Source organism: Apus apus, chromosome 4 (genome assembly GCF_020740795.1).
Source record: "Apus apus isolate bApuApu2 chromosome 4, bApuApu2.pri.cur, whole genome shotgun sequence".
In the NCBI taxonomy this organism is placed as follows: domain Eukaryota; kingdom Metazoa; phylum Chordata; class Aves; order Apodiformes; family Apodidae; genus Apus; species Apus apus.
This window is the reverse complement of record NC_067285.1, coordinates 77,507,507-77,521,431: the sequence shown is the minus strand read 5'-3', so window position 1 is coordinate 77,521,431 and position 13,925 is coordinate 77,507,507. Positions and strand designations below refer to the sequence as shown.

At 45.6% G+C, this 13,925-nt stretch overlaps 1 protein-coding gene across 2 annotated transcripts; it reads left to right on the top strand.

Annotated features, from left to right (window-relative positions):
- Nucleotides 1-2,836: 2,836 nt before the first annotated feature.
- Nucleotides 2,837-5,169, top strand: HMGB2 (high mobility group box 2). Of its 2 annotated transcripts, none has more exons than XM_051619608.1 (5): nt 2,837-2,898; nt 3,425-3,595; nt 3,760-3,905; nt 4,008-4,182; nt 4,643-5,169. In XM_051619608.1, exons 2-5 carry the CDS (start codon nt 3,446-3,448, stop codon nt 4,793-4,795), a joined length of 624 nt encoding a protein of 207 aa, XP_051475568.1. In that variant the 5' UTR covers nt 2,837-2,898; nt 3,425-3,445; the 3' UTR covers nt 4,796-5,169. The 2 variants fall into 2 exon arrangements, with proteins under 2 accessions (XP_051475568.1, XP_051475567.1); XM_051619607.1 differs by having other exon boundaries at nt 2,842-2,978.
- The last annotated feature ends 8,756 nt before the right edge of the window (nt 5,170-13,925 follow it).

Sequence of the window (13,925 nt, the reverse complement as noted above, 5' to 3'; positions counted from 1 at the left end):
AAAACATAGGCAACAGAGAAAACGTCACTCCAGTCATATCCCATAATTTCCAAAGTAATTTTTTCCAAGAACTTGCTACATTAATGTTAAAAGGAAGAGTAAAAAATATGTTACACAAAGCTTCAAACACTCCCCCCCCACATCCCCCCCCTTTTTGGTTCAAGACTTGACAGAGAATTGATTTGAAAGCATAACATGAGAAAAACTCTTTTCTCCTTACAACTGCTAAAAATAATTGCTGGTGCATGTGGCCATCCTGGTAACTTTTCAGTGACCAACTCCCAGGGGTCATGTCTTTCTATTTTAGAAGCACTGACATTGAGAAAACTTTATTTTCCTGGAAACTAGTGAACCACTTAATTGTTCTTTCACCTGCATTGGTGAGGATTCAGAAGTAAAACTGATTTTTATGGAGTTAACCTACATTTTTATATGTCTGTAAACAATGTACAATGTACCTATGAATTTGTTTGAACTGCGTGACATGGAGAGCTCTACGTAAGCCTGGTGGACAAAGAATGGTTTTACACCAGAGATACTGATAGCTGCACTATGATTCTTTCACTACATGTTATCATTGCAAGGTTCCACCATCTGTTCCAAAACTATTAACTGGAAAACACTCTGCAAGATACTGTCATATACAGGTGGTTTACCACAAAATGAATGAGTAACCCATCTGGCAGCTTAATTCACCAAACAACATGGTGCTTTTCAAGTAACATACGAAGTTAAAAGGCATTTTTAAAGCTACTTAACAAACTAAAACAACTCCCTTACAAAGTGTCTAGGTCTTCATAGAGTTCTGTACCACAGAAATTAGAACATTAATCTGCTACTGAGGAGTTGTGAAACAGTTTACAGTAATAAAGAGCCAAAACTGGAACATGGAATATCCCCTGTGTAAACATTTATTTTAGAAGATAAGTGTAAGTTTTTTTTGTAGGTTAAACACCATTAAAAGAAATAGCCACAGAAGTTAGCTGATGTAAGAATTCAGAAAACTGGCTGCTGACAGGCTTTGACATCTTCAAAGGGACTACGTATTTCTGTGCTGCTCTGTCAGTTTACCCTCTCTTTATAAAAAATTGATTAACTTTTTCCAGTTTACATTTATGTCTCTTAGGGCTGCAGTTTGAGCAAACACATAAAGCTTAAAATGAAACAGGGATAACAGAGGGATTTACTACCGTATTAGTGAACTGTTTCATGTGAACAACCCCTTGCTGGAAAGAGAAAAAATACAAATAATAAAAAAACACACACAAAAAAACAACACGAGAGATTTTGGAGAACTGGAGAAGGTAAGTGCTTCTTATTCAATGCTCCTTGCACTGAGCAAATCTGGAATGAGGGAGCCCCTGGAGGGAAGACCTTGACTGTTGTAATTTCTGCAACTAGTCAATACCCTCAGATGGCTTAGGGATTCTTACTGCTGACTTTTAAAGTGGTGTGGAGTTTTTTTGTGTGGGGTTTGTTTGTTTTGGTTTTTTTTTACCACTGAGCTACAACGACATGATTAAAACACTGCTGAAGACATGGCATCTTCAGGAAGCAAAGTTATAACCTGGTTTCCATGAGTGCTTTACAGTATTTTACGATACACCTGAAAACGTAAAAGTGTAAGAAACTGCTTAAATTACTAAGAATATTTACCTAAACTGACGTTAACTAGATAATTGGGTGAAAATAACCGAAGAGAAGAAAACCAACATCAGCAAACCCCATACCGTGCAGGTTAGGGTCAAATCACCACAAAGCAGACGAAATGACTAAGGAAACCGGTGTCACCCCCAGACCGCAGGGCCAGACCCGCCGCCGGCGCTCCCCTCGGCAGCGCTAACGCAAACCCCCGGCTCTGCCCCAGGCCGGCCCTGCTGCCGGGAGCCCCAACACACGAGGACGGGCCCTTCCCCCTCCCAGCCGCCGTGCTCCGAGCCCGGCCTGGGACGGGAACCGCACCGCTCCAGCCCGCCCCAAGCTCCCGCTTTGCCCCCCGCCAGTGGAAGGGCAGGCAGACGCTCCCGCGGGCCTCCCCGCCCCGCGCCCCGGGCGGCAGCTGGGGGCGGGCGCTGCCCCGGCCCTCACCCCGCCACGGGGGGGCTCGGGGCGGGGGCAGGGCCGTTCCACCGCCCGCCCCCCGGGGGCGAGCCTCGGGCGGGCGGCACAGCCTGGGCTGGAGCCCACTCCTACAGGAGGGGCTGCTGCCGCTGCTGCCCGCCGGCTCCGGGAGGCCGCGGGCCCACCGGCCTCGTGCCGAGAGAACGACGGCCGCGCGCACCGCCACGGCCCAGCCCCGGCTGGCGGGAGGGAGGGAGGGAGGGAGGCAGCGCCGAGGGGGCCCCACGCCCGCCGGCGGCCAGGCCGCAACGCGGGCCGCTGCCCGCCGCCGTCCCCAGCGAGGCCGCCGGCAGAGGCGGCCCCGCGCCCCGCCCGCCCCGCCGCAGCTCCCCTCCGCTGCCCCCTCCGCTGCCCGCGCCGCCCCCCGCGCGCCGCCTTTGTATTTTTAAACCACGCTACCGCGTCCCGCTCCGCCCAATCAAAGCGCGCGCCGTGCTCGGCGGCCAATGGCGAGCGGCCCCGCGGTTTTTTAAACCGTCCCTCTCCCCCAATCACCGCCCAGCGCCTTTGGTCCCGCCCCCTCCGCTCTCCTCACCGCAACCGGTTCCAGCGAGTATGAGCACGAACGACCCCCAGGCGCTCGACCTAGCCCAGGAGCTGCTCGGCCGCTGACGTCAGAGCCCCAGCTAGCGAATCCTCGGCAGCCTCGGCCTTAGGGGGCGGGGCGCCAGGCAGTTTGAACCGGCGCGGCGGCCAATCGGCTGAGGCGGGGGGCGGGCCCCCGGGCGCGGCGGGTCAAGTTGCTGTGGCGGGTAGGGCTGTGGAAAACAAGAGGCGGTAAGTGCGCCGCCGGGAAACCATTGAGCAGCAGCAGCCGAGAGCGAGCAGAGCCGCCCGCCGCCGCCCCGCACAGCCAGGCAAGGCCCGCGCAGCCCCCGCCGGCGGCCGCCGCAGGGCGAGGGAGGTCGCCGAGAGGGCAGGAGAGCGGGCAGGAGGGGGAGCCGCCGCGCTGCCGGGTGCGGAGCGAGCGTGGAGCTGCCGGGGCGGGCGGCGCGCCCAGCGCTGAGAGGGAATTCCCCGCCGGGGGGGCGGGTGCGGCCAGCGGCGCAGGGAGGGCGGCGGCGGCCCCGGCGGGGAGGGCTGGGGCGCGGGCGGCGGCGCGGCTGGGGCGGGCGCCGCGGGGGGCGGGTGGAGGCGCCTGGCGGCGGTGGCGGGAGGCGCGGCGGGGCGGGCCGGAGAGAGGGAGAGTGGCCGGCGGCGGCGGGGGGCGTGTTGGGGCGGGAAGGCGCCGGCGGGCGAGAGGCGGGAGCGGCCGGGGCGCGGCCCCGCCCTCACGCAGCGTCTCCCCTCCCACCCCCCGCAGGGACCCGCCGCCGACCTCGCCATGGGCAAAGGCGACCCCAACAAGCCGCGGGGCAAGATGTCCTCGTACGCCTACTTCGTGCAGACCTGCCGCGAGGAGCACAAGAAGAAGCACCCGGACTCGTCCGTCAACTTCGCCGAGTTCTCGCGGAAGTGCTCGGAGCGGTGGAAGGTGAGCGGGGCCGGGCCGCGCTGAGCTGCGCCGGGCCGGCCCCCGCCCCTGCCTCGGGCTGCTGGGAAGAGATCCCCGGTAGCAGCTGCTGCTTAGGTGTTAGTGGGTCACCAGGCGCTTGATCTGATCCAGACTCTTCTCCTTTCCCCTCCGTCTGTCCGCAGACAATGTCTAGCAAGGAAAAAGGAAAGTTTGAAGAAATGGCTAAAGGAGACAAAGCTCGTTATGACAGGGAGATGAAAAACTATGTTCCTCCCAAAGGCGAGAAGAAGGGAAAGAAAAAGGATCCCAACGCTCCTAAAAGACCACCGTGAGTGTTTCTATGGCCAAAAAAGAACAGAAACACCACCCCCCACCACCCCTCCATATTAATTGTAATAGTCTGACACTGAATCACTGTCTCTGATTTTAGATCTGCATTCTTCCTTTTCTGTTCGGAACACCGTCCAAAAATAAAAAATGATCATCCTGGCTTGTCTATTGGAGATACAGCAAAGAAGTTAGGTGAAATGTGGTCTGAACAGTCAGCCAAAGATAAACAGCCATATGAACAGAAGGCTGCTAAGCTAAAGGAGAAATATGAAAAGGTACAGTGAAAGTGAAAAAAATAATGGTTGAAGTTTTTGAGGTCTCTGTGAATGCATTACTTGTTTTGCACCTAAATGATATCTGCATCATCGTTCTAAATGTTTGTCAGGCTTCAGAATGCAGGGAAGGGTGTGGTGTGGGAGGTATCTGGAACCCTTGCAGCGAACGTGGATGTGGTTTTCGGGTGTGTAGAGTTTTTGCAGTTACTTCAGAAAACAGGTCACCTGCTTAGACAAATACACAGTCATACTCCAAAGCACTGCAGTAATAAAACTTAAAACTTTGCAGATCACGTGGTCTCTTGCCAAAAGGTGTAAGCAAGGAAGTCCCAGGGTTTAAATCCTGCATTTCTGCACAGAGCATTTTATCTGCATAGTATATTAGTATTACATTATTGAAGCAGTACAATTTTGTCTTCAGAGTTACATTGCCAGCAACTAAATGGCATTTTTCTTGCAGGATATTGCAGCATATCGTGCCAAGAGCAAGAGTGACGCAGGAAAAAAAGGCCCAGGTAGGCCTGCAGGATCTAAGAAGAAAGCAGAACCAGAAGAGGAGGAGGAGGAGGAGGAAGATGATGAAGAGGAGGAAGAAGATGAGGATGAGGAATAAGTCAATGTCCTGCTGTAAAGATTTATGCTCAAAATCCAATATTTTGCTAAGAATGTGAACTCAAGTGCAGCTCATTGTTAGCTTCAGTATAAAAATCTGTACAGATTTGTGTATAGGTAATGTGGTTCTTTGTAGGGAGACCTCTATTTTTAAGTAGTAGCTGAGGGCTGCTACAGTTCGGTTTTCAAAAAAGAAAAAGTTGTGGAATGTTTCTGCATATTTAATGATTTTGTTGAAATTCAGTGACTGATAGCCAGGTGTTTTTAATAGCTTAAGTAAAACAAAGGGGGTAGCTTAATAGCTGATCTTATATTTTGTAGTATATTGCATTGTATTACTTTTTTAACAATTTTGTAATAAAATGTTGTACATGATTCTTGTTGTATTGATGTTTCTGAGAGGCTGGGTGCTGCCAGAATAGAAGCCCAGCACAGGATAAGGCTTTGTATCTTCTTGGGCTATTACTGTTACTGTGAGACTGGCAAGTCTTGAAGTGTTATCTCTTGAAGTTTATACTGGAATTTAAACTTTGTTTTGCTGTTCAGTTGCAATTCTGTCTCCCACACATCCTACCCATAGTGGTAAACTGATGTTTTCCTTATGATAGCATTTCCTATCACCTGATAGTTCTAGGTACTGAAGTTGGTTTTTCCCCTGAAACTACTGAAGCAGCAGTCTTAGAAAGTTTTGTCTTGGCTGATTAGCTGACAATGACTGGATCTTGGGGACTTTCTCTCTCAGAGCTTGGGTTCACTGGCCTTTTCTCCTGTCCATATCGGACAGGAAAGCTGGTGATAAGATGTAGTTAGAGGTATGTCTTCCCAGATGTTCCCTACTCCTTCCCTCTCCCCTTGGCCCCAGTATTAGTGGCTTCTCATAAAATACACAGCTTGCAGAACAGCATGAAAAATGTTGGAATGTTATCTACACACATGCCAATAGATTCCTGCAGAAAAGAGGTATTTGTGAAGAACATGTGCTCCTGGTATGTTTCCGTTTGTGCTGGTAACAGTATCACCAGTTAGGCTATACAGTTGCTCTAGTTCTCGTTTTTACTCAACCTTCAGTAGATTTAAAAGTAAATCTAGATAGTTAACAATGTTTGCAAATGGAGAATTTGAGATCCCACAGCTAACTATTAGCTTACGTTTATTTTGTTGCGGTAAATACTAGACAATATCTTTCAGTAGCCTCTGAAAGCCCAGTACTGAAAAACACCTAATGTCTAAAATACTAAGCACCATAAAGGGCAGGCTTCCAAGTTCTCTTTTTAAGCATCTCCCTATTGTCCATCGATTTCTGAAATAAATTTGCATACAAGATCATGTAGCACTTTGTGAAATCACAAGACTGACAAAAACAGTTGGTGTGTTCCTGAAAGTACAGAAATAAGGTAACTGTAAAGGCAACGATATTGAAGTAGGTACTAAACTTTGAAGGCTTTAGAAATGTAGCATTGTTTTATCCTCCTCACCCTGCCCTCAAGATACTTACTTAAAGCAATATCAGGAGGATTAGCTGCTGTTTCACATGTTGAATCTGCCAGAGATACTTGATGCAGGTGGCATGAATGGCTCCATTTTACCAGCTCAGATTTTGGGAAGCCACAGCTGTGAACTGGAAGTGAGAGACAGTTCTTCTGTGTGCAGTACATCACGTGCTTAAGAACATTTTCCCCTGTAGAGAGTTTGCAATGCTACAGCACCTTAATCCTTACCTTAAAAATTCTTCCAGCTAGAGGCAATTCCCATTCATAGTGTGCAGCCAAGACTGTGCTTGTCTCACTCGTGTTCAGTGTCCTCTGTGCAAATTGCCCTGTAGATACACCATCCCCTACCCTCAGTTCTCAGACTCCCTCCCTGAACAGAATGGTGATGCTTCAAGAAGTCTTTCTGATTAGATTTAAATAATCTATTTTCAGTGGAGCAGTAGCATCAGAGTAAATTGCCTAGTTTGATTATTTGAAATGTTTTTTACTTCTGCTCAAGTGCTTTTAAATTGAAATGAAATATAACCCTTCAGGTGTCCTAGAAAGCTACATGGGTTACAGAATTTTAAATATTGTGTCAGAACAAAGGCATATCTTGAGGTAATTCAGAATAAAAGAACTTTTCTAATATTTTCCTCAGTGAGGTAAAACGATTTTTTTGGGTTCATTTAGCATTCATTGGCTAATTTAGCTCAAGCACAACTTCTGCACAAATCACTGCAGAACTGTCTGGTGCTGCCACCACTGTCCCTCATCCTAAGAATGGTCTGTGAAAAGCTACCCATGGGTTACTTTTGTTTATGATCTCATTTACAAATATATCCTGACTACTGGAGATCTTAATTGCAAAAATAGTCCATCGCACTGCTCTGCTAGCCTGACCTACATCATTATACAGATCATTTTGTGTGCAGCATGAGCGGCAGCAGGCCATGGCAAAGCTCTGCATCAAGCTAATCTATCAACTGAGAATGATGATGTCATGACTACAGATGAGTGATTTTAAAAAAATAATATTTTGCCCTTTCGGTAAGGATGCAGAATATATATTAGAGGCAAATGGAAAATGGCACATGAAAATTACTACTTTCAAATTAAGCTTTAAAAAGTATGGTATGTCAGGTCAGGGGGTTCAGATAGTGCCCATCTCTGAGCACTGAAGGCATTAGCACTGGAAAGGACTAGTGATCAAAGAGTAACGGGAATATTCCGAAAATACAGGGTCATAGAAGAAAACCTAGATTAGTTATTCACATCCATGTTCAATATGGGCAATCTTATGAAATCACTCACTGAAAACTTTTTGCTGGAGCTGAACTGGGAGGTCCATCTCAAAGCAAAAGAGATACTCAAAATAGTTCCAGGTATTTGGGTGACTGCTCACGCTGCATTAGAGGTCCAGCAAAAAGGCATACCACCCAATAAAGCAGACCAAGACCACAAAAAAAAAACCACAAAAAAAACCAACCCAAACAACAGACTGATTTCTGTAAAAAGCAGGTATGTGAGAATAACAAATGTAGGAAAACAGTCTTTCAAAATGTTGAAGTTATTTAGAAATAAGTATAGCAGAAGAAACCTGCACCCTGACAGGCCAGAAGCACCAGTGTGTAGCAGGGAAAAAAAGAACATCAGAGCAACACGAGAAAACACACGGATTAATGACAACTGACTAAACACATCAGAACCAGGAGGCTTGCCAAGTTAGGATATAGGAGCAATGGCTAAAGAAGATCTCAGGAAAACTTTTTTTTAACCTTGTAGTGAGCTTCAGGAAGTTTTCATGACAGAACTTTTTAATGGGGGAGGCATGGTGGAGCATCTGTCTCAAATCCAAGTGTAAAAGGTTTTGAAACAAAATGACAGGACAGATGGTATTCATCCAAGAGTTCTAAAGAAACTCAAGGATGAAATGGCTAAACTATGAACCGTACTTTATAATTTTTCACTTAAAACTGCCTTAGTGCTAGAGGATGGAAGGTCATAAATATGAGACTAATTTTTAGAAAGCATTCTGGGGAGATACAGGGAACTTCAGATGAGTAATGCCCATATAAGCAAGCTGGTAGGTGCCATAGTACAGCTGAGTTGGTGGACAAATGGATAAATAGGATTTCACAAGAGGAAATGCTGTTCCACAGACCCATAAGTTATTTTTGGAGATGGAGTTAATGGCTAGTGAAGATTGTTTAGTACATACATAGATGACTTGGAAAAAAGAGGTGAATGGTGCTGCAAGAAAGATGAGAGCTAACAGCAAAGAACTGCAAAGCCAGCCTGCAGCCTGGGAGTGACAGGGTAATAAAACCAGCAGGTGAAATACAGCATTAATACCAAGCGTATTACATGAATATGTGCTCCCTCAACACATATGAAGGGAAAAAACATGCCTAACATTTCTGTCATGGGTTGTGTGGGTGGACAATAAACTACATTTCATTAGTCTGAAGCAGATGCTGGAGAACTTAGAACATAGCCTATTTACAAACTTGGTCTTACTTTTTCCAATCAGAACCTATGGAACCTATGGTCTGAAGAACTGTAAATATGCCTCTTTTTGTTGTGGGGGGGTTGTGTGCATTTTCAAAAGGAAAACCTTTATTAGAACAGCTACAGACATCGGAACTGACTGCAGTATATAGAGGCCTTAGAATTCAAATAACACAAAAGAAATTGCAAAAGGCTGTGGAGAGAAAATCAGAAAAAATAGAAAAGGAGGTTTTACCTTTGCTTAGCTAATGACCTATTGAATTGTTTCCTAGCAGTGTATCATAGGCTTCTTGTACATAACATTGGTACATAATCTAGTACATATTGCACAATGGATTATTTGCTGTGGTGGTGACTGTCACTTTCCCTGCTTCACTAGCCTTACCATTCTCAACATATATTTATTTTTCTGTTTTCTCGTTTTGGCTTGTATTTCCACATCTTGAAATATCTAAGCGTTTTGCCAGCAACCCCTGCATTTCCAAAACTGCTGGGCCTCTCATGTGAGCTGCATCACAGCCCTGTCTGCTTTTCCATGATCCCGGTTGAATCCAGTGTCAAGAATCCCGTAACGGAGCCCAGATGTCGAGCTCGCTGCAGCGTTCTCCAACGCACGCAGCCCTTGAGGGATACATAACTCTGCTCACTGTGAGATGCGCAGGAGATTTAGACCTACCCAAGTAAAAGAGTTGACTGCCTACACAAATTTCTCTTCATCAATGCAATAAAGTAACTGTCACAGGCCAGCACCAATTAGTGAGTGAACCTGTTTTGTTGCTCCAATTATCCTGATATTCTGAGAACAATTATGCCCCCTAGCCTCAGTACTGGAGAGGCTCTTGATGTTCCAGGACTGAATATGGAGTCAATCCCCAGAAAAATTTTTATAGCCAGCAAGTCCAGTGCCTCACCTATAAGTTGTACGGTTATTCTCAATGCTTCTTGGCCCAAACACCTAATGGCAAAGTTTGTACTCATAAATCTGTTCTCCAGCAGAGCTGAAAGGATGATACTTGTGTGGACAACACCACATCCTTCTAAAAGGCCTTTGAAAAACCTACTGTGATGGCGTTATTGTCAGTGCTGCCACTTTGAAGCCAGTTCCTGATGGGCTGGACGCAGTACTGACTCAGCACTAACTACTCCTTTGAGATGAAGACCTTTTAAAGCCTCCATAACTCTCCTATATGGCACTGATTTGTTTCAGCAGAGGAGAGAGCTGCTGAGCCAGTGTGCTGCCTCTGAAACCTTGAAACTTTTTGCATAACCAGATGTGACAGATGACCAAAGTCTGCCTAGATTCAAAGAACGGATGGACAAATTCTGGACTATTACATAGTAAATACCATCTTTAGCTCAGAAAGTGGTTGAGTTGTATATTGCCAGAAGTAGGGATAATGTTAGGCAAGTATCCTTGCCCTGTTCTTTCACTCTGTCCTGCGCTCCTTGACCATGCTGATCCTGACCACTGAGGGGGACAGGCTACTGAGCTAGCTGGACCTCTGGCCTGATCTTCCATGTCCTTTTTAAGATTTGATGTTAACCCTAATTCTTAACCTAAGTTAAAATACTTTCCAACTTCGTCAATCAGAGACAAAGGGGTCCTGACATTTCAGGAGTGTGGAATCCCTTCCTCTCATAGCCATCACATGGAAGATAATGCGATATCATAACAGAGGAAAAAAACAAATGCAGGAGGAGTGGCTCCTCTCTCCAACGGGGAATGGCCCAGTTCAACATTAATTTATCCCAAATAGCTCTAATATCAGTAGTAATCAGATCCCATTCTGCTATAGGGTTTCAGATTTGTTTTCCTTGGCAACACCCCACACCATCTTACCTTTCCTGCTAGATGGTAGGACAGGCACCTTTCCCTTCCATTACCAGGTTGATGTCTTTAGACGTTCTTTGGCTTCTTCAGGACAGGCAGGACTTCAGGGCATTTCTCAGTGCTACTTAGTGAGCTTGGTATGCTTTTTCTCCTGGTCAGCCCTTCTCAAATCTCCCTTCTTAAATCTTTTTAAGAACCCCCAAGAATCCTCCAGAAGAACTCTACGTTCATCCATTTTTCCTGCTGCCTCAGAAATAAAAATAAGAAAATTGAGGATCTGGCAAGAGGGTGTAACCCTTCTGCAGGCTCAGGTTAGTGAAGCGTCCAATTGCCAGGTCTTCCAGGCATACCAAAGGACAACATGGAGCTTCCCCAGTGGGATGAGATCCCTGACTGCATGGAAACACAGCTTCCTGAGGGCACATTTTCGCTCATCAGCCCTCAGAAATGTAGGCACCAGCCCTCAAGGCTCTGGCCCAGATGTTACTGTAAGCCCTAATGCTGTATCTTGTGACAGGCCCAACCCAGAGAAAATGCACCCACACACAGAAGATCCAGAGGACTTTACACTCAAAGATACACCATTTAATATCAGGACTTGTTCAAAGATGCTGGCCTATACTATTTTCCGGAGAAATCCTTCCACAAATTTCAAGGGAAAAGGCTATATTTTGATTCTTAGTTCCGCTGTATTGCCTTCAAGTGATGCAGAAAGCCTATTCCAAGTAGGGCTTCTTCATCTTCATATGAAGACTCTGATTCACCAACTGTCTGGGAATGCTGCCTCCTTGACTGACACACACTGCCACGAGCAGCCCTTTTCAGGAAAGTAAAGCATCATCTCTCCATTCATTTTCTTTCCTCTTTCAGGACCCCCGGGATGCTCAGCCAGAGGGCTGCTGTTGCCATCACACACATCTCAGACATTGGAGTGTTATTTTTTTTGTTTTGTTTGAACATGAGTGCTACACCACTTCTCCCTGCTCTCTGCTCCTTTCTTCTGTAGAAGACACGACTCTTGCACAAGGAACATTGCTGAGCTGTTTGAACACGCAGCCCACTGGAGGCAGTTCTGCTTTCTCACTGAATGATGAGCACATTGACGAGTCAATGTCTCCGGCATTGATGAGACCTGTGGGACTCACCTGACCCCCAGCCCTGCTCCACCTGCACTCCACTATTGGAAGGGATGTGGCTCTTGTCCCTAAAGCAGTCACATTTCAGTTTAGTGTATTATGAGAAAAATAAGGGATCTAACCCACAAACATACCTTTTCATCCTGGTGTTTGAACAGCGCCAACTCCTCCTTACAGGCTTTCATCCCTGTCACTTTCATGGACCTGTTAACTGAAGGAATGCACAGTTTTCATCAGTTAATGTCCATCAGACCATAAGCCATACCAATACCTTGCTGGAGTCTCCATCCACACTGTTGTTCAGAACAGTCACAGTGCAGTGAAAAACCTATGGGTTGTGCAGACTGCTTGTTTTTTCTTTTACTAGGACTCATGTAACATGGTAATGGAGAACACTTAATTTGTTTGTCAGTGTAAAGAACAGACTATGCTTTTAAGATTTAAAAACAAAGGTCACTAACCATTAACTGATTAACACAAACACCTCTTCTCACTTTTGCTGTGGTTCAGACTAGTTAACGTGGCTGAGGGTGTGCTGAGTGAGGCAGCACGCACCAACGCACATGCCAGTGGCAGCAGCATGTGAGGAAAGGTGACCAGAGGTTCCCCACAGTGGAAGGGGGGCCAACATGGCTTCAGTCTTCAGGGGTTGCTCATAGTTCATGTACCCTTTTTTTTTTTTTAAGCAAAAGGGAGGTGAACTCCCTACATTTTATAATACCCTATCACTTTTTCTACTCAGACTCATTCTACATAGAGCCTCCCTAAACAGTGTCAGTCAAGCTACACAACTTACCCTTCCAACAGTGCAGGAGTTCAGAGAAAGCTTGTAGGGTAAGTAAAGTCAACAACCAGAGGACTGAATGCTGTCAACCACTTCTGATGTTCCCAGAAAGTAAATACTACTCTGGCAGATAACGTCTGCTGCTTCTCAGGGATTCTCTCATATATGTAGCAAGATGAGATTTCAGAATGCCGCAAGACCTAGTATCCCATGCCTCTTATACCAAGGGAAAGAACAACCAGAAACGGAGACTCCAGCAGGGAAAAAAGAATAAATGTTTTTACAAAAAAGCCAGTTTTTGTTCAATGGTGTAAGTCTTTCTTGTGCATGTTCTGAAATTCCTGTGCCTCTGTCAATTCTGCATTATTTGACCTTCTTTAATCTAACAGCAATATTGTGGTTCATACACAGCAACATTTAGCAAGGCATCCTCTGTGTCTTCCTAGGCTGCTGGTATGTTTGCTTTTTTTCCCTGCAGAAAGTTTAATAGATAAACATAAAATTTTTACATCCCTGGCATGGTGTAATAGATCTCAGGCATCTTGGTCTAGTGTCAGAGAGTAAGCTGATCTTGACCATTGGCTTTAGGTACTGCAATTTGGAGGCAGATGGTATGAAAGCAGCAAATAGTAAAGGAATAAAGGTGAGTGACTGACTTTGGGGAAAGAATATTAACTGATTCTAGAATACTGTCAAGAGGGACATTGTTTTTGGTTTTGTGGGTTCTCCTGGTGCCAGGATCTCTGGCAATGAAGAAAGATGTCACCACCTTCCTATCAGTCCCCGTTTCAGTAAATAAAAGTGTACTTCCTACAGGAACTTGCTGTTGCTATACCCCCAGGGTTTTGCTGAAGGAGCCTTTTGAAATTTGAATACAAAAAAGTTGTTTGACAGACATGATTGGGAAACAAGAACCCCATCTGTAAAAATGTGCTGTAGATTTCAGCACTTAAGCTTGCTCTTGGGCCTGAACTTGCATCTTCAGTGTCCTGATTTCAGTGCAAATTCTTTTGCTAAGAAACCTTCTCAGGAAAAAAAAAAGTTTGATTGAAACATGCTTGTTGGTAGAAACATACAAAATATAGAGTCTAAACACTTCCAACTAGTTTTGACATTTGGCTCTACTTTAGAAATAATTCTCAAGTTAATTTTCTATGACCATATTCAATCTAACTAATTAGATCAGGGCAGGTGACAAAAAAATTCAAATCTGTCCACATGGCAACTCCCAGTAGGAATTTAATTTTTCACTTCACTGGAAAAAAAATCTAGGTCCCCACAGATACAAAAAAGTAAAATAAAACATTTTTAGTATTTATAAGTTTGCAACATTGAAGTTGTCTAGATTTAGAGATATGGGGTTTCTATAAAGATAAGAATTCATTTTTACTCTGTAAAAG

Bases quoted from the DNA above. Each gene is read 5' to 3' on its own strand.
- HMGB2 (XM_051619608.1), top strand. From the start codon at position 3,446: ATGGGCAAAGGCGACCCCAACAAGCCGCGGGGCAAGATGTCCTCGTAC. The intron at 3,906-4,007 runs GTGAGTGTTTCT...CTCTGATTTTAG, and splicing joins AACGCTCCTAAAAGACCACC to ATCTGCATTCTTCCTTTTCT. The intron at 4,183-4,642 runs GTACAGTGAAAG...TTTTTCTTGCAG, and splicing joins TAAAGGAGAAATATGAAAAG to GATATTGCAGCATATCGTGC.